Below are 20124 nucleotides of genomic sequence, written 5' to 3'. Positions count from 1 at the left end.
AGTAGAGACGGGGTTTCACCGTGTTAGTCAGGATGGTCTCGATCTCCTTACCTCGTGATCCGCCCATCTCGGCCTCCCAAAGTGCTGGGATTACAGGCGTGAGCCACTGCGCCCGGCCGTAATCCTGGCCTTGAAGGACACCAGGCATGACAGGATACCCAGTGGGCATCCACCTGCTTTAGTCCATCATGGACCAGCCGTGCCCTAGGCTTGACCACGATTATAAGGTTCCCATGCACGTGCCTCCTCCCCACCCCCACGTGTCTGTGTGTCGGAGTGCCCAGCCTCTGCCTGCCCTGCCTCCTGCAGCCCCGTCCACTCTCCCCCGTTCCTGCCGTCTCCAGGTCTGCGTTCTCCCTGTTGTTTTTGAAGCTCATTCCCCAGCACTTTCTGAAGAAAGAGCCCTTTCTTGGGAACAGTCTTCCCTGAATTTGTGCCTGTGGATGACAGTGTGCTGCCTTCCACCTCAAAGTCAGTTTGGCTGGAAATACAATCCTTGGCCACATTTTCTGTCCTTAAGTATTTTCCTTCAGCATAAGGTGTTCCTGATGCTCTCATTTTCCATGCACTGTGTAGGAATTGTTCTGTTTGCTCGGGTGCCCACAGGATGTTATCCTTAGTGAAATGACTAGCCATGAAAACATAGCCCGTCCAGTCCGACCCGGAAAAAGCATCCGTGTCCACCAAAACGGTTCAACCTCTTTAAATGCATCAAAGGTGTGGACGCCTGTGTCAGCGCTCCCGGGTGGAAAGGGTGATGTCAGGATGTTGTGCACATGGGGCATGCCTGTCCTGGGCAGATGGGACAGTGGGTTTTGGTGAGCATGCACCCCTGGCAGCCTCGCCACACGGTGACGGGCACGTCGCTCAGAGTCTCGGGTCCACCAGCCGCGTTACCTGACATGATCACACGCTTTTCACTCTGTGATTAGTATCTTTTTGGAAAAAAACAGCCCTGAAACTCAGTTACTGATAAACAGAGCATTTCTCGTCAGACAGAATAAGGAAAAATGGGAAAACCCCACCCAGTCCACAGTACACTCCTGAGAAATGAGCCTCTGTGGGTTCCCGGCCACCCACCTCTCCCTGTGCGCTGGGGCATCTGAGATGAAAGCGTTGCCAGTGCTCCTGTTCCTCACGTGGGTGGAACAGGAGTGAGCAAGAAGTGCAGGGCTCCTTCAAAGAGAAGCAACCCGGGGCGCGCTGCCCACCAGCAGCTGGAGGGGCTTCCGTCGGGGTGGCTGGCTGGGTTTCTGTGGTGGGGGGTGACTGGCTGGGCTTCTCTGGTGGGGGTGACTATCCGGGGTTCTCTGGTGGGGGTGAGGTGGTGGTGACAGCCTCGGCTTCCCTGGTGGGGTGACAGTCTGGGCATCTGTGGTGGGGTGACAGTCTGGGCTTCCATGGTAGGGGTAACTGGGTTTCCCTAGTGGGGTGACTGTCGGGCTTCCATGGTAGGGGTGACAGTCTGGGCGTCTGTGGTGGGGTGACTGTCTGGGTTTCCGTGGTGGGAGTGACTGTCTGGGTTTCCGTGGTGGGGGTGACTGTCTGGGTTTCCGTGGTGGGGGTGACTGACTGGGTTTCTGTAGTGGGATGATTGAGTTTCCGTGGTGGGGTGACTGGGTTTCTGTGCTGGGGGTGACTGTCTGGGCTCCTGTGGTGGGGTGACTGGGTTTCTGTGGTGGGGTAACTGTCTAGATTCCCATGGTGGGGTGACTAGGTTTCCGTGGTGGGGTAACTGGAGATGTGGTAGGGGTGAAGATTATCCATGGTGGGGTGACTGAGCTTCCTTCCGCTGATGCACTGTTTGTCATCTGCAGCGGACTCTGACAAGCGTCATGCCAGTGACTTTGCCCTGTGGAAGGCAGCCAAACCCCAGGAGGTGTTCTGGGCCTCTCCCTGGGGACCCGGGAGGCCGGGCTGGCACATCGAGTGCTCTGCCATCGCTAGGTAAGGTGCCTGCCGCTTCGTGGGGGTTGGGGCTCACGTTTCCCTGGTGCCTGCTCAGGGCAGCAGAGGATGTGCATGGGAACAGGTGCAGCCTGGCATGTGTGCCCACAGGTGGTTTTTTGGGAAGAGATTTTCCTGGAGTGTGACAGGCCATGGGAGGCGGTGAACCAAACCCATGACACATCAAGCTTTCCTGACCTCAGCACTCTCCATTTAGTGGAGGGGCTGCTTTTTGGTTCATACTTGCAGCTGCCCTGTGCCCTTACCCTTCTCTGCAGTTGCTGGTCTTCGGGGCCCTGGAGGAGAGTGCTCGCACCTACATCCCCCCTCGCTCTGCACTTCTCTAGCCCCCAAATCCCTCTCCGCCTTCCCGCCAGCTCTTCTAGCTCAGGCAACTCATACGCCAGGGTGCTCTCCCACAACACTGCTCTCCTGACCCACTGTGGCATCCCCTGCTCTGGAAACACCCTCTCTGTCCCTATTTCTGCCTCTCACCGGAGCCTTCTCCGCCTTCTCTCTGGTCCCCTTTGGACATGCCTCAGGTGTCCACACCCTATGGCTCTGCCCGCAGCCAGGGGCCCCTTAGGTGGGGCCTGTGAAAGGCAGCATACCACCCGTGCCCTGTGTCACGCAGCTGCCCATGGGGCTTGCCACGGTTAGTTTTCTTTCTTTTCTTTTTTGAGATGGAGTTTCGCTCTTTTTGCCCAGGCTGGAGTGCAATGGCGCGATCTTAGCTCACCGCAACCTCCACCTCCCGGGTTCAAGTGAATCTTCTACCTCAGCATCCTGAGTAGCTGGGATTACAGGCATGCGCCACCACCCCGGCTAATTTTGTATTTTTAGTAGAGATGGGTTTCTCCATGTTGGTCAGGCTGGTCTTGAACTCCCGACCTCAGGTGATCTGCCTGCCTCGGCCTCCCAAAGTGCTGGAATTACAGGCGTGAGCCACCGCACCTGGCACACGATTAGTTTGTTACCGTGGTGCTGGTTTGTCTGGCCTGACCCTCTGCAGGCAGCAGGGTACCCGGCTGCACGTTTAGACTGTTCCCAGTGTTTCACTGTTACAGATCTCCCTAGTGAATAACTGCGCGTATGTTTCCTATTTGTAGAAATGGGGTTGGTTTGTTTTGTTTTTCCATTATACTTTAACTTATAGGGTACAGGTGCACAATGTGCAGGTTTGTTACATTTGTATACATGTGCCATGTTGGTGTGCTGCACCCATTAACTCGTCATTTACGTTAGCTATATCTCCTAATGCTATCTCTCCCCACTCCCCCAACCCCATGACAGGCCCCGGTGTATGATGTTCCCCACCCTGTGTCCAAGTGTTCTCATTGTTCAATTCCCACCTATAAGTGAGAACATGCGGTGTTTAGTTTTTTGTCCTTGTGATAGTTTGCTGAGAATGATGGCTTCCAGCTTCATCCATGTCCCTACAAAGGACATGAACTCATCCTTTTTTTTATGGCTGCATAGTATTCCATGGTGTATATGTGCCACATTTTCTTAATCCAGTCTATCATTGGTGGACATTTGGGTTGGTTCCAAGTCTTTGCTATTGTGAATAGTGCTGCAGTAAACATACGTGTGCATGTGTCTTTGTAGCAGCATGATTTATAATCCTTTGGGTATATATCCAGTAATGGGATGGCTGGGTCAAATGGTATTTCTAGTTCTAGATCCTTGAGGAATCGCCACACTGTCTTCCACAATGGTTGAACTAGTTTTCAGTCCCACTGACAGTGTAAAAGCATTCCTATTTCTCCACATCCTCTCCAGCACCTGTTGTTTCCTGACTTTTTAATGATCGCCATTCTAACTGGTGTGAGATGGTCTATCGTGGTTTTGCTTTGCATTTCTCTGATGGCCATTGATGATGAGCATTTTTTCATGTGTCTGTTGGCTGCATAAATGTCTTCTTTTGAGAAGTGTCATCTCTTCATATGCTTCACCCACTTTTTGATGGGGTTGTTTGATTTTTTCTTGTAAATTTGTTTAAATTCTTTGTAGATTCTGGATATTAGCCCTTTGTCAGTTGGGTAGATTGTAAAAATTTTCTCCTGTTCTGTAGGTTGCCTGTTCACTCTGATGGTTGTTTCTTTTGCTATGCAGAAGCTCTTTAGTTTAATTAGATCCCATATGTCAATTTTGGCTTTTGTTGCCATTGCTTTTGGTGTTTTAGTCATGAAGTCCTTGCCCATGCCTATGGCCTGAATGGTATTGCCTAGGTTTTCTTCTAGAGTTTTTATGGTTTTAGGTCTAACATTTAAGTCTTTAATCCATCTTGAATTAATTTTTGTATAAGGTGTAAGGAAGGGATCCAGTTTCAGCTTTCCACATATGGCTAGCCAGTTTTCCCAGCACCATTTATTAAATAGGGAATCCTTTCCCCATTTTTTTGTCAGGTTTGTCAAAGTTCAGATGGTTGTAGATGTGTGGTATTATTTCTGAGGGCTCTGTTCTGTTCCATTGTTCTATATCTCTGTTTTGGTACCAGTACCATGCTGTTTTGGTTACTGTAACCTTGTAGTATAGTTTGAAGTCAGGTAGCGTGATGCCTGCAGCTTTGTTCTTTTGGCTTAGGATTGTCTTGGCAATGCAGGCTCTTTTTTGAACTTTAAACCGTATGAACTTTAAAGTAGTTTTTTCCAATTCTGTGAAAAAAGTCATTGGTAGCTTAATGGGGATGGCATTGAATCTATAAATTACCTTGGGCAGTATGGCCATTTTCACGATATTGATTCTTCCTATCCATGAGCATGGAATGTTCTTCCATTTGTTTGTGTCCTCTTTTATTTCATTGAGCAATGGTTTGTAGTTCTCCTTGAAGAGGTCCTTCACATCCCTTGTAAGTTGGATTCCAAGATATTTTATTCTCTTTGAAGCAATTGTGAATGGGAGTTCACTGATGATTTGAGTCTCTGATTGTCTGTTATTGGTGTATAGGAATGCTTGTGATTTTTGCACATTGATTTTGTATCCTGAGACTTTGCTGAAGTTGCTTATTAGCTTAAGGAGATTTTGAGCTGAGACGATGGGGTTTTCTAAATATACAATCATGTCATCTGCAAACAGGGACAATTTGACTTCCTCTTTTCCTAATTGAATACCCTTTATTTCTTTCTCCTGCCTGATTTCCCTGGCCAGAACTTCCAACACTATGTTGAATAGGAGTGGTGAGAGAGGGCATCCCTGTCTTGTGCCAGTTTTCAAACGGAATGCTTCTAGTTTTTGCCCATTCAGTATGATTTTGGCTGTGGGTTTGTCATAAATAGCTCTTACTATTTTGAGATATGTCCCATCAATATGTAGTTTATTGAGAGTTTTTAGCATGAAGGGCTGCTGAATTTTGTTGAAGGCCTTTTCTGCATCTATTGAGATAATCATGTGGTTTTTGTCTTTGGTTCTGTTTATGTGATGGATTACGTTTATTGATTTGCATGAGTTGAACCAGCCTTGCCTTCCAGGGATGAAGCCCACTTGATCATGGTGGATAAGCTTTTTGATGTGCTGCTGGATTTGGTTTGCCAGTATTTTATTGAAGATTTTTGCATTGATGTTCATCAGGGATATTGGTCTAAAATTCTCCTTTTTTATAGTGTCTCTGCCAGGTTTGGGATCAGGATGATGCTGGCCTCATAAAATATGTTAGCGAGGATTCCCTCGTTTTCTATTGATTGGAATAGTTTCAGAAGGAATGGTACCCAGCTCCTCTCTGTACCTCTGTTAGAATTTGACTGTGAATCTGTCTGGTCCTGGTGTCTTTTTGGTTGGTAGGCTATTATTGCCTCAATTTCAGAGCCTATTATTGGTCCATTCAGGGATTCAACTTCTTCCTGGTTTAGTCTTGGAATAGTGTATGTGTCTAGGAATTTATCTATTTCTTCTAGGTTTTCTAGTTTATTTGTGTAGAGGTGTTTATAGTATTCTTTGATGGTAGTTTGTATTTCTGTGGGGTCGGTGGTGACATCCGCTTTATCATTTTTTATTGCGTCTATTTGATTCTTCTCTCTTGTCTTCTTTATTAGTCTTGCTAGCAGTCTATCAATTTTGTTGAGCTTTTCAAAAAACTAGCTCCTGGATTCATTGATTTTTTGGAGGGTTTTTTGTGTCTCTATCTCCTTCAGTTCTGCTCTGATCTTAGTTATTTCTTGCCTTCTGCTAGCTTTTGAATGTGTTTGCTCTTGCTTCTCTAGTTCTTTGAATTGTGATGTTAGAGTGTCAATTTTAGATCTTTCCTGCTTTCTCTTGTGGGCATTTAGTGCTATAAATTTCCCTGTACACACTGCTTTAAATGTGTCCCAGAGATTCTGGTATGTTGTGCCTTTGTTCTCATTGGTTTCAAAGAACATCTTATTTCTGTCTTCATTTCGTTATGTACCCAGTAGTGATTCAGGAGCAGGTTGTTAAGTTTCCAAGTAGTTGAGTGATTTTGAGTGAGTTTCTTAATCCTGAGTTCTAGTTTGATTGCACTGTGGTCTGAGAGACAGTTTGTTATAATTTCTGTTCTTTTACATTTGCTGAGGAGTGCTTTATTTCCAACTATGTGGTCAATTTTGGAATAAGTGTGATGTGGTGCTGAGAAGAATGTATATTTTGTTGATTTGGGGTGGAAATTTCTGTAGATGTCTATTAGGTCTGCTTGGTGCAGAGCTGAGTTCAATTCCTGAATATCCTTGTTAACTTTCTGTCTTGTTGATCTGTTTAATGTTGACAGTGGGGTGAGTCTCCCATTATTATTGTGTGGAAGTCTAAGTCCCTTTGTAGGTCTCTAAGGACTTGCTTTATGAATCTGGGTGCTCCTGTATTGGGTACATATGTATTTAGGATAGTTAGCTCTTCTTGTTGAATTGATCCCTTTACCATTGTGTAATGGCTTTCTTTGTCTCTTTTGATCGTTGTTGGTTTAAAGTCTGTTTTATCAGAGACTAGGTTTGCAACCCCTGCTTTTTTTTTGTTTTCCATTTGCTTGGTAGATCTTCCTCCATCCCTTTATTTTGAGCCTATGTGTGTGTCTGCATGTGAGATGGGTCTCCTGAATACAGCACACTGATGGGTCTTGACTCTTTATCCAATTTGCCAGTCTGTGTCTTTTAATTGAAGCATTTAGTCCATTTACATTTAAGGTTAATATTGTTATGTGTGAATCTGATCCTGTCATTATGATGTTAACTGGTTACTTTGCTCATTAGTTGATACAGTTTCTTCCTAGCAAGGATTGTCTTTACAATTTGGCATGTTTTTGCAGTGGCTGGTACTGGTTTTTCCTTTCCGTGTTCAGTGCTTCCTTCAGGAGCTCTTGTAAGGCAGGCCTTGTGGTGACAGAATCTCTCAGCATTTGCTTGTCTGTAAAGGATTTTATTTTTCCTTCACTTATGAAGCTTAGTTTGGCTGGATATGAAATTCCAGGTTGAAAATTCTTTTCTTTAAGAATGTTGAATATTGGCCCCCACCCTCTTCTGGCTTGTAGAGTTTCTGCTGAGAGATCCGCTGTTAGTCTGATGGGCTTCCCTTTGTGGGTAACCCAACCTTTCTCTCTGGCTGCCCTTAACATTTTTTCCTTAATTTCAACTTTGGTGAATCTGACAGTTATGTGTTTTGGAGTTGCTCTTCTTGAGGAGTATCTCTTCTCGAGGAGTATCTCTGTGACGTTCTCTGTATTTCCTGATTGTGAATGTTGGCTTGCCTTGCTAGGTTGGGGAAGTTCTCCTGGATAATATCCTGAAGAGTGTTTTTCAACTTGGTTGCATTCTCCCCGTCACCTTCAGGTACACCAATCAGATGTAGATTTGGTCTTTTCACATAGTCCCATATTTCTTGGAGGCTTTGTTCATTTCTTTTTCCTCTTTTTCCTGTCAACTTCTCTTCTTGCTTCATTTCATTCATTTGATCTTCGATCACTGATACCCTTTCTTCCACTTGATCAAATTGGCTACTGAAGCTTGTGCATGCGTCACGTAGGTCTTGTGCCATGGTTTTCAGCTCCATCAGGTCATTTAAGGTCTTCTCTATGCTGTTTATTCTAGTTAGCCATTCATCTGATCTTTTTTCAAGGTTTTTAGCTTCTTTGCGATGGGTTCGAACATCCTCCTTTAGCTCGGAGAAGTTTGTTATTACCGATCGTCTGAAAACTTCTTCTCTCAACTCGTCAAAGTCATTCTCCGTCTAGCTTTGTTCCATTGCTGGCGAGGAGCTGCATTCCTTTTGAGGAGAAGAGGTGCTCTGATTTTTAGAATTTTCAGCTTTTCTGCTCTGTTTTCTCCCCACGTTTGTGGTTTTATCTACCTTTGGTCTTTGATGATGGTGAGGTACACATGGGGTTTTGGTGTGGATGTCCTTTGTGTTTGTTAGTTTTTCTTCTAACAGTCAGGGCCCTCAGCTGCAGGTCTGTTGGAGTTTTCTGGATCCACTCCAGACCCTGTTTGCCTGGGTATCACCACCGGGGGCTACAGAGCAGCAAATATTGCAGAACAGCAAATGTTGCTGTCTGATCATTCCACTAGAAGCTTTGTCTCAGAGGGGCACCTGGCTATATGAGGTGTCAGTTGGCACCCAATGGGAGGTGTCTCCCAGTTAGGCTACTCGGGGGTCAGGGACCCACTTGAGGAGGCAGTCTGTCCATTCTCAGATCTCAAACTCGGTGCTGGGAGAACCACTGCTCTCTTCAAAGCTGTCAGGCAGGAACGTTTAAGTCTGCAGAAGTTTCTGTTGCCTTTTGTTCAGCTATGCCCTGCCTCCAGAGGTGGAGTCTACAGAGGCATGCAGGCCTCCGTGAGCTGCGGTGGGTTCCACCCAGTTCAAGCTTCCTGGCTGCTTTGTTTACCTACTCAAGTCTCAGCAATGGCAGACGCTGAGCCTCCCCCAGCCTCACTGCTGCCTTGCAGTCAGACTGCTGTGCTAGCAGTGAGTGAGGCTCCATGTTCATGGGACCCTCCAAGCTAGGCATGGGATATAATCTCCTGGTGTGCCGTTTGCTAAGACCATTAGAAAAGCGCAGTATTAGGGTGGGAGTATCCCGATTTTCCAAGTACCGTCTGTCATGGCTTCCCTTGGGTAGGAAAGGGAATTCCCTGACCCCTTCTGCTTCCTAGGTGAGGCGATGCCCCACCCTGCTTCAGCTCACACTCCGTGGACTGTACCCACTGTCCAACAAGCCCCAGTGAGATGAACCTGGTACCTCAGTTGGAAATGCAGAAATCACTCTTCTTCTGCATTGCTCATGCTGGGAGCTGTAGACTGGAGCTGTTCCTATTTGGCCATCTTGGAAACAACACCAGAAACGGGGTTTAAAAAAAATCACTGTTAACTCATGGATTTTAGTATACTTGATAGCAAATATTTATTTTAATGAACAGTTTTAAAAAACTTACAAACACAGGAAAGGATGATTAAGGTAAACATTTTAAGCTATTAGCTACATCAAAGATTTTCAGATGGATAAATCCAGTCACCCCGAAACCTGTGGGCATCGTATCGGGGATGTGTTTCCTGGCTGGGTGTAGAGGGGGTTGGGTGGGGATAATTATCTCCCATGCGAGGACTTTGCTCCATTCATGGACTCCCAGACTGCTTGAGTGAGTATTCAGCCCTGAGTGGGGTCTCTGCATTCCACCAGGAGGGAAGCCTGGTCCCCCACGACCTGCCTGTCTGAATTTTGGTGGGTCTTCTTTAAGACCCAGAAAGAGATTCCCTTTGCTGCTAAGCCCCCACCACTTGCACTGTGGTTATGCAGCTCATCTGGAAATGCTTCTGTCATTCCTCAGACCTCAAGCTCTGTTGTTAGTAGGAAGCATGGGCCTGACTTTTGATTAAAAAAAAATTAAAAATGTCCAGTCACCAGTCACACTTTTCTTCTGTGTGTTTATCAATACTTAATAGCAGACCGTGGCATATAAACTGGGTTGTAGATTCGTTTTTTAGATTCAAATAATTTCTCTAAAGCAGGTAGAAAACATTTCGTGAGTTTGACGTGTAATGTTACTGTGAAATTCCTTATTTTTGTAGAAAGATTAAATAATGAAGAGACCATTGTTGTTCCTTCTGAGCCTTCTCTGATTTTAAAATAGGTATTAATGTAGATATCAGGAGCGAGACTAACATCGTGAAGGCTGTGGCCCCATCGTTCAGCTTGTGAAACTTTCACGTCGTTGTGTTGGCTTCAGATATTCGTAAAGGAGAATTGCCCATCCAGATACAAATGAGGCCCCTCCCATCTCCTCCTCAGTCCTGGTCCCACGGTCTCCTTCCCAGCATTTGAACTGCAGGGAATGTTAGAGTTACCCTGAGACGACCCATCGCTAAGATGTAAAAATCTTAGAACGTCACGCTACAACGTGTGTTTCTGTGATGCCCGTTTCCTCAGGCTTGAGACCTGCATGTGCAGTCCTTCCCCGAGCACGGGGAGCCAGACCAGTGGGAGCAGGAAGGACCTCCACGGGGTGCTGGCACCTTAGAAACTTCTATATCTATTATCTTAAGAAACTCCACCAGACTGCCGCATCGCCATGCTTCTGCAGCTGGTCCAGGGACACAGCTTCGACTGGCCTGGCCCAGCCTCATTTCCCCCATCAACCCCGTTAATTTTAGTGTGTGGGTTTGCAAAAATGCGGTTTTTGTGGATGCATAGCACAGTGCTGTAGGAGAAATGGCAACATGTGTTGCTTTGAACTCTCTTACCTTGTTATTCCCGTGTGACTGTTAGTTACCTTTGCAAAAGCCAGATGAAACATTGTCACGATTTTATAGTTCCATCTCTTGTTAAAGTTGGAAAGTCACTAAACTCTACCTATTGAAAGGAAGTAAAGGTGGGCCAGGTGCCGTGGCTCACGCCTGTAATCCCAACACTTTGGGAGGACAAGGCGGGCGGATCATGAGGTCAGGAGATTGAGACCACAGTGAAACCCCGTCTCTACTAAAAATACAAAAAATTAGCCGGGCGCGGTGGCGGGCTCCTGTAATCTCAGCTACTAGGGAGACTGAGGCAGGAGAATGGCATGAACCCAGGAGGTGGAGCTTGCAGTGAGCCAAGATCACACCACTGCACTCCAGCCTGGGCAAGAGAGCGAGACTCTGTCTCAAAAATAAATAAATAAATAAAATAAAGAAAGTAAGTAAAGGTAACTTTTTGAGTTAAAAAAATAGAGAAAGAAAGAAAGCAAAGAAAAGAAAGAAAGAAAACAAAAGAAATGAACAAACCTGGAGCCAAAAGAATGTCCCTTTACTAGGATGAAAAGTCCTGAATTATGGGTTTGTGATGACAGGATTTCAGTTTTCATTTGAATCAGTTAAATTATCATGCAAATTGATTTAAAATTGCGATTCATTTATTCATTGAATTAAAAACGCTGGAAGGAGTAAATAGTTGAGGTTAGAAGAAAATATGCTGCTTGATTGAATGAATTCACTACTTTGTACTGTGTCTTGCAGTATGGTATTTGGAAGTCAACTGGATATCCATTCAGGTGGGAAAGATTTAGCTTTTCCACATCATGAAAACGAAATTGCACAGTGTGAAGTCTTTCATCAGTGCGAGCAGTGGGGAAATTATTTTCTGCATTCTGGTAAGTACTAACTTCAGATTTAATTTGTTCTGTTTCAATGCTGGCAGTTCTGCCTTTGTCGGCGGAACAGCTACATTTGGAAATACATAATAGATCAGCTAATAGGTCAAGAAATGGATTTGCCTCTTAAATTATTTTTGAGTTTCAATCATTTGGACATGAAATTCCTTGGATTGCAGCAATGATTATACCTTTTTGGAACTGACTAGAATATGGAAAATGTTTGGCAATGCTGTTCTATATATATTTCTTTCAAGTAAAACTATTAGGAAGGAACTTCAAGTAGTACAATGTAGTGATAATTATGAACACTCCTTTCTGAAGCTATAATATTGTCACTAGACATCTCTGCCATCTTCTAAAAATATTGCCCTTTCTTCCACTGTTCAAACCCCTCATTGATGAACCCCAGCTGTCTGCTCTCAGAAGTGGATGCTACACCATGAGTTAAGCAACACCTCGAACCCAGCAGTTTTGGAATTCACCTGGATGCACTGGAAGAGTCATTTCCAAGTTTACAGGGCCAGAATTAGCTAGTCTTACTACGTTTTGGGAATGGCCAGCTAAGGTATTTGAGACGAAGAAATATAAAGAGTGATAGGATTTGGAGATGCAAACTTTGACATCTAAAATACAGAAAATTAACAAGTACTAGTTTTTGAAATCCTTGAAAGGGAAACTAGGATGTCACAGTGAGGTGACATTAAATGCAGAAGTGCTCCGGTTTTCTGGTCCGCAGCAGGGTTCACTTGGGTTTCTTCATGAAAGTAAATAGATGAGGCTGATTGCCCCAAAGTCACTTCCTCAGTGACTTCGTTCAGGGCTCAGTTCAGCACCCGCTGAACTGTCTGAGGAGCTGGCGTTGCTCCCTCCGCAGGCGCGTTTCTGTCTGCAGATTTATCCTCTTCAGTGGGTCAGGGTTTGTCATTGACACCACGACCTGCCATGAGCCCTTCAGCGAGTGTGGAGCTGGGGGCAGAAAGGGCAGCCTTAGCTGTGTGACGCTTGGCCCTGTCAGGTAATGAGGAGGGCGGGGGTCTAGAAACAGAGGTCGTCTTCACCTTCTAATGTGGGAATGGGAAAGCATTTGCTGTTGTTGTTGTTGTTGTTGTTGTTGAGACAGTCTCGCTGCATCCCCCAGGCTGGGAGTGCAGTGGCACTATCTGAGCTCACCGCAACCTCTGCCTCCTGGGTTCAAGCAATTCTCCTGCCTCTGCTGTCGTAGTAGCTGGGACTACAGGTGCACACTACCACACCCGGCTAATTTTTGTATTTTTAGTAGAAGCGGGGTTTCACCATGTTGGCCACGTTGGTCTCGAACCCCTGACCTCAAGTGATCCACCACCTCTGCCTCCCAAAGTGCTGGGATTGTAGGCGTGAGCCACCGCACCCCGTGGGAAGGTTTTGTTGCTATCTTTCCAGTGATTTTTGTTTTGTTTTGTTTTTTACCACCTATTAAGGTACCAGGAATCTTTTTCATCCTAGTTTGGCCCCAAACAAAACATCAGTGTCTCCTGACACAGGAGAAGTTACACCTGTTCTCCTGTACCTAGTGGATGGAAGAGCTACGTGGGGAGACGCTATCCGAGCCTGTTAGGGCTGCTATAGCCAAATACTAAAAGCGGGCATCTTATGAACAGCAGCAATGAATTCCTCCCGGTTCTGCTGGCTGGAAGTCCTGCGTCCGCGCACTGGCAGATTCGGTGTCCTGGAAGGGCCTGCTTCCCATTCATAGATGGCTGTCAGCTCTCCAGGGGCCTCTGTTATAAGAGCACTGATTCCATTCACACTGGCTCTGCCCCCTGTGACCTTATCACCTCCCACAGGCCCTGCCTTCAGTTACCATCACCTGAGGGCTGAGGATTTAGACAGGAATATGGGAGGACATAAACATTCAGGCCTTAGCAAATGTGTTTCGTTTTCCAAATACCAATTTTGGTGTAATCACGTTATATAGAATTACATATTCAAAGTTATATATGTTTTTTGGAAATCACAATCTAATCAGTTTGTTTGTTTGTTTGTTTGTTTGTTTTTGAGGCAGAGTGTCGCTCTGTGGCCCAGGCTGGAGTGCAGTGGCATGAACGTAGCTCACTGTAGGCCCAACCTCCTGGGCTCAAGCAATCCTCCCACCTCAGCCTCCTGAGTTGCTGGGATGTTGGAACTGCAGGTGTGCCCCACCACGCCCAGCTAATTTTTAATTTTTTTGTAGAGACCGGGTGTTGCCATGTTGCCCAGACTGGTCTCCAAACTCCTGGGCTCAAGCGGTCCTTCTGCCTTAGCCTCCCAAAGGGCTGGGATTACGGGTGTGAGCCACCATGTCTGGCCTGGAGCACTGCTATTTGTGTCAGAAAAAGAGGAACAGTCTTCTGTTAGAAACAGAAAGCACTTCTCTTGGAGATGAGCCTTGTAAAGCTACAGGCCAGGGAGAATTTCAGGGTCAGATTTAGGAATTCCTTAAATGGGTTTGGTTTTCCTCCTGTCTTTCACATACATAGGGGATTAAATAATACCCGTGTCATCAAAGTCTGTGAAAACAACTGCACAGAACCTCTGATTCTTCCCACTCAGAGACCCACAAGCACCACTCTGTTTTTGGACAACGGTCAACAAGCTTCACCGCCAAGTGCCTGATTTGCCAAATGAGAGCTTTGTCTTTTCTTCGGATGCTGTCCGTTAAATCAGTATCTCTGAATTACAGGAAAGGGGAAAATAGATGAAATACTGCTGTCGGCACCACGGTTGCTGGTTCTTGTTTAGCTTCTGAGTCAGCTGGGACACCCCTGCCATCCGCCCTTGGTGTGGGGCTGTGTCCCTGAACCATGGAACAAGGGCAGGTCGTGTCTTCCCAGAAGGCCCAGCACGGGTGAAGATTTGGGGGCAGGTTTATACCAACATACACCGGTCTGTACATTGGATACGTGCAGGTTCCCATTCGTTTCCCGGGAAGCCATGTGTCCCTGAGGCCAGAGAGCCTCCTCACCCAGCTCACACTGAATGCTTTTGTTTTTGTTTCAGGGCATTTGCACGTGAAAGGCAAAGAAGAAAAAATGTCCAAATCGTTAAAAAACTACATTACTATTAAGGTAATGTGCTTTTTGTACAGTATCTCTGAGGTGCTGATAGCTTGTGGAACCCATCTCAGAGGCTTCTGTGTCATTTGAGAACCACAGAAACCCATTCCCAGTGCCCTCTGGCCCCTTTCCTAGGACGAGACCTGCCTCACCCTCCCTCCCACGTTACGTGGCTCTCCGCCTAATCGCGCTCTCAGCTGTGCGCCTCCTGCGGGTTTCCTCAGTCTCTTCTTGGTAGAGCTTACCTTTCTCTCTCCGGGTTTCAAGGCCGGTGCCTTCTTCCTTGTCTTTTCCTTTTATAATGGTTGTTTCTCTCTTGGCACATCTGCTAACTTCCTTCCCTCCCTCATCCACTGCCTCCTACTAGTGTGGCTTTGGGATTTGTTTGGGTTTTGCTGTTTGCCTTTAATAGGCTCAGAGCTGGCTGGATCCTTAACCAACCTGAACAATGTCATCGTGCTGTGGTGCTGACACATGGAATGGGAATTTCCGTGTGTGAATGAAAAACAGGCGCACACACGGAGGGCTCTGGCTGACATAGTTTGAGCTCCTCCTTTGTCTTCTGGCCTGTCTTTAAAGCCAGATTTAATTTAATTGCAAAATAAATGGAGAAGAAGTATCCAGATCTCACCACCTAAACAGCAAACCAGTGAAAGCTGTACCCGTCAGATTTAGGATAAACCAACAGGGACTGCTCCTCACAAAATAATTTGTATATAGTTTCCTTACGTAGACTTTTTCCACTTTATCCCGGGCAAAATTTCAAACCTACAGAAAAGTGGAAAGAAACGTCACTACGGCTGCACCCAGATTCAATGGTTGTGATTATTTTGCTGTATTTGCTGTGTAGGATCTTTTCCTCCTACCCAGCTTAGATTCTCTCGCCTAAATTAATTAGTAAATTAGACTGGCCAAAGACAGATTATCAAGAGAAGAGAAATGTATTAGCGCATGCACAGCACACGTAGAAGTGGAGCAAGGCAGTTGCATGACGCAGAGGGGGGTCGGAGCCCGGCCACAGGGTTGCATGATGCAGAGTGGGGTCGGAGCCCGGCCACGGGGTTGCATGACGCAGAGGGAGTCCCAAACCAGCCACGGGGTTGCATGATGCAGAGTGGGGTCAGAGCCCGGCCACGGGGTTGCATGACACAGAGGGGGGTCAGAGCCCGGCCACGGGGTTGCATGACGCAGAGGGGGTCCCAAACCGGCCACGGGGTTACATGACGTAGAGTGGGGTCGGAGCACGGCCACAGGGCTGCATGACGCAGAGGGGGTGGGAGCCCGGCCATGGGGTTGCATGGCGCAGAGAGGGTCGGAGCCCGGCCACAGGGATGCATGACGCAGAGGGGGTGGGAGCCCGGCCATGGGGTTGCATGGCGCAGAGAGGGTCGGAGCCCGGCCACAGGGATGCATGACGCAGAGGGGGTGGGAGCCCGGCCATGGGGTTGCATGGCGCAGAGAGGGTCGGAGCCCGGCCACAGGGATGCATGGCGCAGAGGGAGTCAGAGCCCAGCCACTGCAGGGACCTTGCTTTATTGAGCTTCACTTTAGCACACTTCGCAGATGCCGTGTCTTTACAGATTGAAGGTTTGTGGCAGCCCTGCACCAAGCAAGTCTGTTGGCATGATTTTGCCAACAGCATGTTCTCACTTCGTTTCTGTGTGTCATATTTGGGTAATTCTTACAATGTTTCAAAGTTTCTCATTATTAAATCTGTTATGGTGATCTGTGATCAGTGATCTCTGATGTTACTGTTGTAATTGTTTTAGGGCTCCGTGAACCACACCCATGGAACTTAGTATGTGTTGTGCGTGTTCTGACTGCTCCACCAACTGTCTGTTCCCTTAAATCTGCCCCTCCTTGAGCTCCCCTGAGACACAAGGTTCATGTTTTTCATTTGTATGTTGTGTCTTTTTAGTTGTTTTTTTAATGTGGTTAAAGAAACCACGTAGTATAAAAGTTATCGTCTTAACCATTCAGTTCAGTAGTGTTAATATGTTCACATTGTTATGCAACAGATCTCTAGAATTTTTTCATCTTGTAAAACCAAAACTGTGGACTCATTGAACAACTTCCCATTTCCCCTTTCCCCAGGCGTTGGCAACAACCCTTCTACTTTCTGTTTCCATGATTTTGGCTGCTCTAGATCTCATGTAAGTGGAATCATATAGTAATTGTCCTTTTGTGACTGGCTTATTTCACTTAGCATGGTGTTCTCAAGATTTACCTATGTTATATTCCATATCAAAATTTCCTTCCTTTAGGCTGAATTATATTTCATTGTTCTTTCTAGGTTTCTAATCTAATCTACAGCAGTATCCACTTTTGTTTTCCCTGTGGTGTTGACTTTTTGAAGAGATTGGGCCACTTGTCTTGTTGAACATCCCACATTTTGGATTTGTCTGTTTTGCTGTGGTGTCATTTAGCTTGTTCTTCTATCTCCTGTAGTTCCTTTCACTGGAAGTGAGGGTTAAAGGGTCAGTTTGACCCAGAGAGAAGCTTTTTGGCAGGAATACCTTGTAGTTGATGCTGTGAACTCACAGTGCATTCCCTGGGGGCTGCAAGGTCAGGTTGTCCTGTGATTCATGATGGTGAGTTTTACCATTTGTTAAGGAATGACTACCAGATCCCTGTACTGCAGAGTTTATTTTCTTCTTATGAATATGAAGCATCTGAGCAGTGGCATGCTGTGTGGTATTTTGTACCCTAATAAGCTTCCACCCTATGGTTTTAGAGGCTTCACTTTGATCATGTATTTCATTGGTTATTGCAAAGTCATGGCTGTCTTATTGTTCCCTCTTTTACATTTATTAGTTGGCATTCCTCTTAAAGAAAAGAGTTTTGTCTTTCTTTTTGTAGTAGACAGAGTCAATGATTTATATTTATTCAGTGTATTGTCAATTCAGTCGTTATCTTTTTGGTGTTGAAATCATCCTGGATTTAGCCAGGGAAGGTTCTTCTGATTGGCTCCGGCCCCCCAGGGACAGGCCCCTTGGCCTCTCTTGTGCCCTCCTGCACCTGCCTGCCTTTTGCTTTCCTACCCAGACCTGCTGTTTCTCCAAGCAGCCTCCCTGCCTTTAAGGGGAAATGGGATTTTGAAGGCAAGATTTGGGCACTGCGATGTTGATCGCTACCAGAGTGACACTGCATCTAGGCTTTGTCAGGGGTCAGAGCTAGGGGAGAGGAAGATAAACCTATACATACAAAATAGATTCATTATTTGGGTTACTTTTGATATATCCAAATAAAATTTAATATCACAGGGCTTTTTAGTTTTAGCTCTTTATTTTCCTCTCTTACAGTAAACATCTTATAAGAGCATATCAACTTTTTGTTTTATCTTAAAATACACACAAAATAAATTTAAAAACTTAATACCAATATTACTGTTAAAAGTAAAACTATTGAGTAAAACTTAAGGCTTCTTTTTATTTCTTTTTAAACTAATAGCTTTATTGAAATACAACACACATACTACATAAGTCACCCTTTTAAATTGTGCTGCTTAGTGGTTTGTAGGATATTCACAGTTGTGAAACCATCACCACTATGTAAGAACGTTTTTATCACCTCAAAAGAAATGCCACACCCATGGGCTGTCACTTTTCACTCCCACCTCCTCCTAGCCCCTGACAACTTTCTGTTTCTGTGATTTGCCTATTCTGGACTTAAATTTCTTTTTCTTGTAGACTGCATCCCACTAAAGCTCTGTGGTCTGAACATATACTCACAGTGTGTAATGATCTCCTTTCATTAACACAAGAGGTTCACTTGTTCTGTTTGTTTCTGGTGTGATGGTCTCTCTCTTCCCCTTTCCAATTTACTTTTTGTTTTGTTTTGTCTTTTTTTGAGAGAGAGTGTTGCTCTCACCCAGGCTGTAGTCCATTAGTGTGATCTCAACTGACTGCAACCTCCGCCTCCCAGATTCAAGCGATTCTTGTGCCTCAGCCTCCCAAGTAGCTGGGATTACAGGCCCATACCACACACCCAGCTAATTTTTGTATTTGTAGTAGAGATGGGGTTTCACTATGTTGGCCAGGCTGGTCTTGAACTGCTGACCTCAGGTCCACCTGCCTCGGCCTCCCAAAGTGCTGGGATTACAGGTGTGAGCCACTGCATCCGGCCCCAATTTACTTTTCTTTGTCATATCTGTGAAACATTTGCAGGGTTCAGCATTAACACTAAAGAGAGCATGGAGAAGGCCGGCCTGGAGCCTGCCTGCACCCATTCCCTCCCCAGCAGCCACAGTTGTGTTCTCTGTTTTGGATTCACTTTCCTGTGTTCCATTGTAGGAATACGATAGGCCAATATGCATAAACCTTTCTCCTCTGTCTCATTCATGAGGCAGTGTCATATGCGTGCCGCCTTTTCCCTAACAATTTAAGTGAGGTTTTAATTTGATTAGTGACGTGATGGGTTTAATTGCAGAAAGTTTGGAAACTGCAGACAAGACAGAGAAGCAAACGGTAGAAAAATTCAAAGGTACTAAGGAAGGAAAGCGGGCCTTCTGCCCGACTGCATTCACTGTTGCCCGGCTTCTCTCCTGAAGCAGCGGTTGCTTGGTTTCTTCGGAGCAGGTGTGTGTTCGCACATCTCCCCATAGCTGTGCTTCTCATTTTCTCTTCACACACAGCGGTGTCGCTTTGCACTTGCTTGATTCACCTCTTGGCCTCCGTCGCTTTTCTACCATGTGGAGTTGGTTCATTCTTTCGAATGGCTGAGTAGTCCAGTGTGTGGGTGCCGCTTAATTTAAAGAATCCCCTACTAATGGTCATTTAAATCCCACTGCATTTTCCACTAGGGTATGTGCATTTTAAATTTTCACAGACATTGCCATGTCTCCATTATTTTTAATCTAGCGGCCACGTAGTGGCTCGTGGCAGTGAGGCACCACGATTTTATTTCCCCGTTGTTGGACTTGTTTGTGAGACCTGTACTCTGCAGGCTACAGTGCTGTGATGAATATCCTTTAGCTAAATATCTGTGCACATCTAATGGTGAGTGACTTGAGAAAAGTGCCTTGAGGTAGAAATCACACATCAGAAGATACAGGCACATTCAGAAGGTTTTGGACACAGCCCCTGGTGATTTTATCGAGTGTCATTTACATTCCCACTGGCAGTAGATGAAAATAATCTGTTTCCCAGGTCTCTCCATCATCAAATTAGAATTGTAATCAGGTTACCTTTTGTCATTTTTTTTTTTTTTTTTTTTTTTTGAGAGAGGGTTTCACTGTCACCCAGGCACCAGGTGCAGTCCCAGCTCACTGCAACCTGAAACTTGTGGGCTCCAGCAAACCTCTCACTTCAGCCTCCCAAGGAGCTGGGACCACAAGCGTGCACTACTGCACCTGCTAATTTTGTATTTTTTGTAGAGACGAAGTCTCACTGTGTTGCCCAGGCTGGTCTCAAACTCCTGGGTTCAGGCAATCCTCCTGCCTTAGCTTCACAAAGTGCTGGGATTACAGGGGTGACCCACGGCACCTGGCCCATTTTTCGTGTTAATTTGTGAAGAACGACAACTGGATTTTAAATTTCCAT

The 20124-nt window shown here is 45.8% G+C and overlaps 1 protein-coding gene across 8 annotated transcripts in view; it reads left to right on the top strand.

Annotated features, from left to right (window-relative positions):
- Positions 1–20124, top strand: part of CARS2 (cysteinyl-tRNA synthetase 2, mitochondrial) — a 66207-nt gene that overhangs the window by 32053 nt on the left and 14030 nt on the right. For all 8 annotated transcript variants that reach the window (XM_050766605.1, XM_050766606.1, XM_050766611.1 and 5 more), the window contains 3 exons: positions 1818–1947; positions 11377–11510; positions 14529–14596. In XM_050766605.1, coding sequence (XP_050622562.1) covers positions 1818–1947; positions 11377–11510; positions 14529–14596 — 332 coding nt within the window. The remainder of the gene's footprint in view (positions 1–1817; positions 1948–11376; positions 11511–14528; positions 14597–20124) is intronic.

Source organism: Macaca thibetana, chromosome 17 (genome assembly GCF_024542745.1).
Source record: "Macaca thibetana thibetana isolate TM-01 chromosome 17, ASM2454274v1, whole genome shotgun sequence".
NCBI lineage: Eukaryota > Metazoa > Chordata > Mammalia > Primates > Cercopithecidae > Macaca > Macaca thibetana.
Note: the sequence above shows the minus strand (reverse complement) of the source record. Positions and strands in the feature narration are given on the sequence as shown.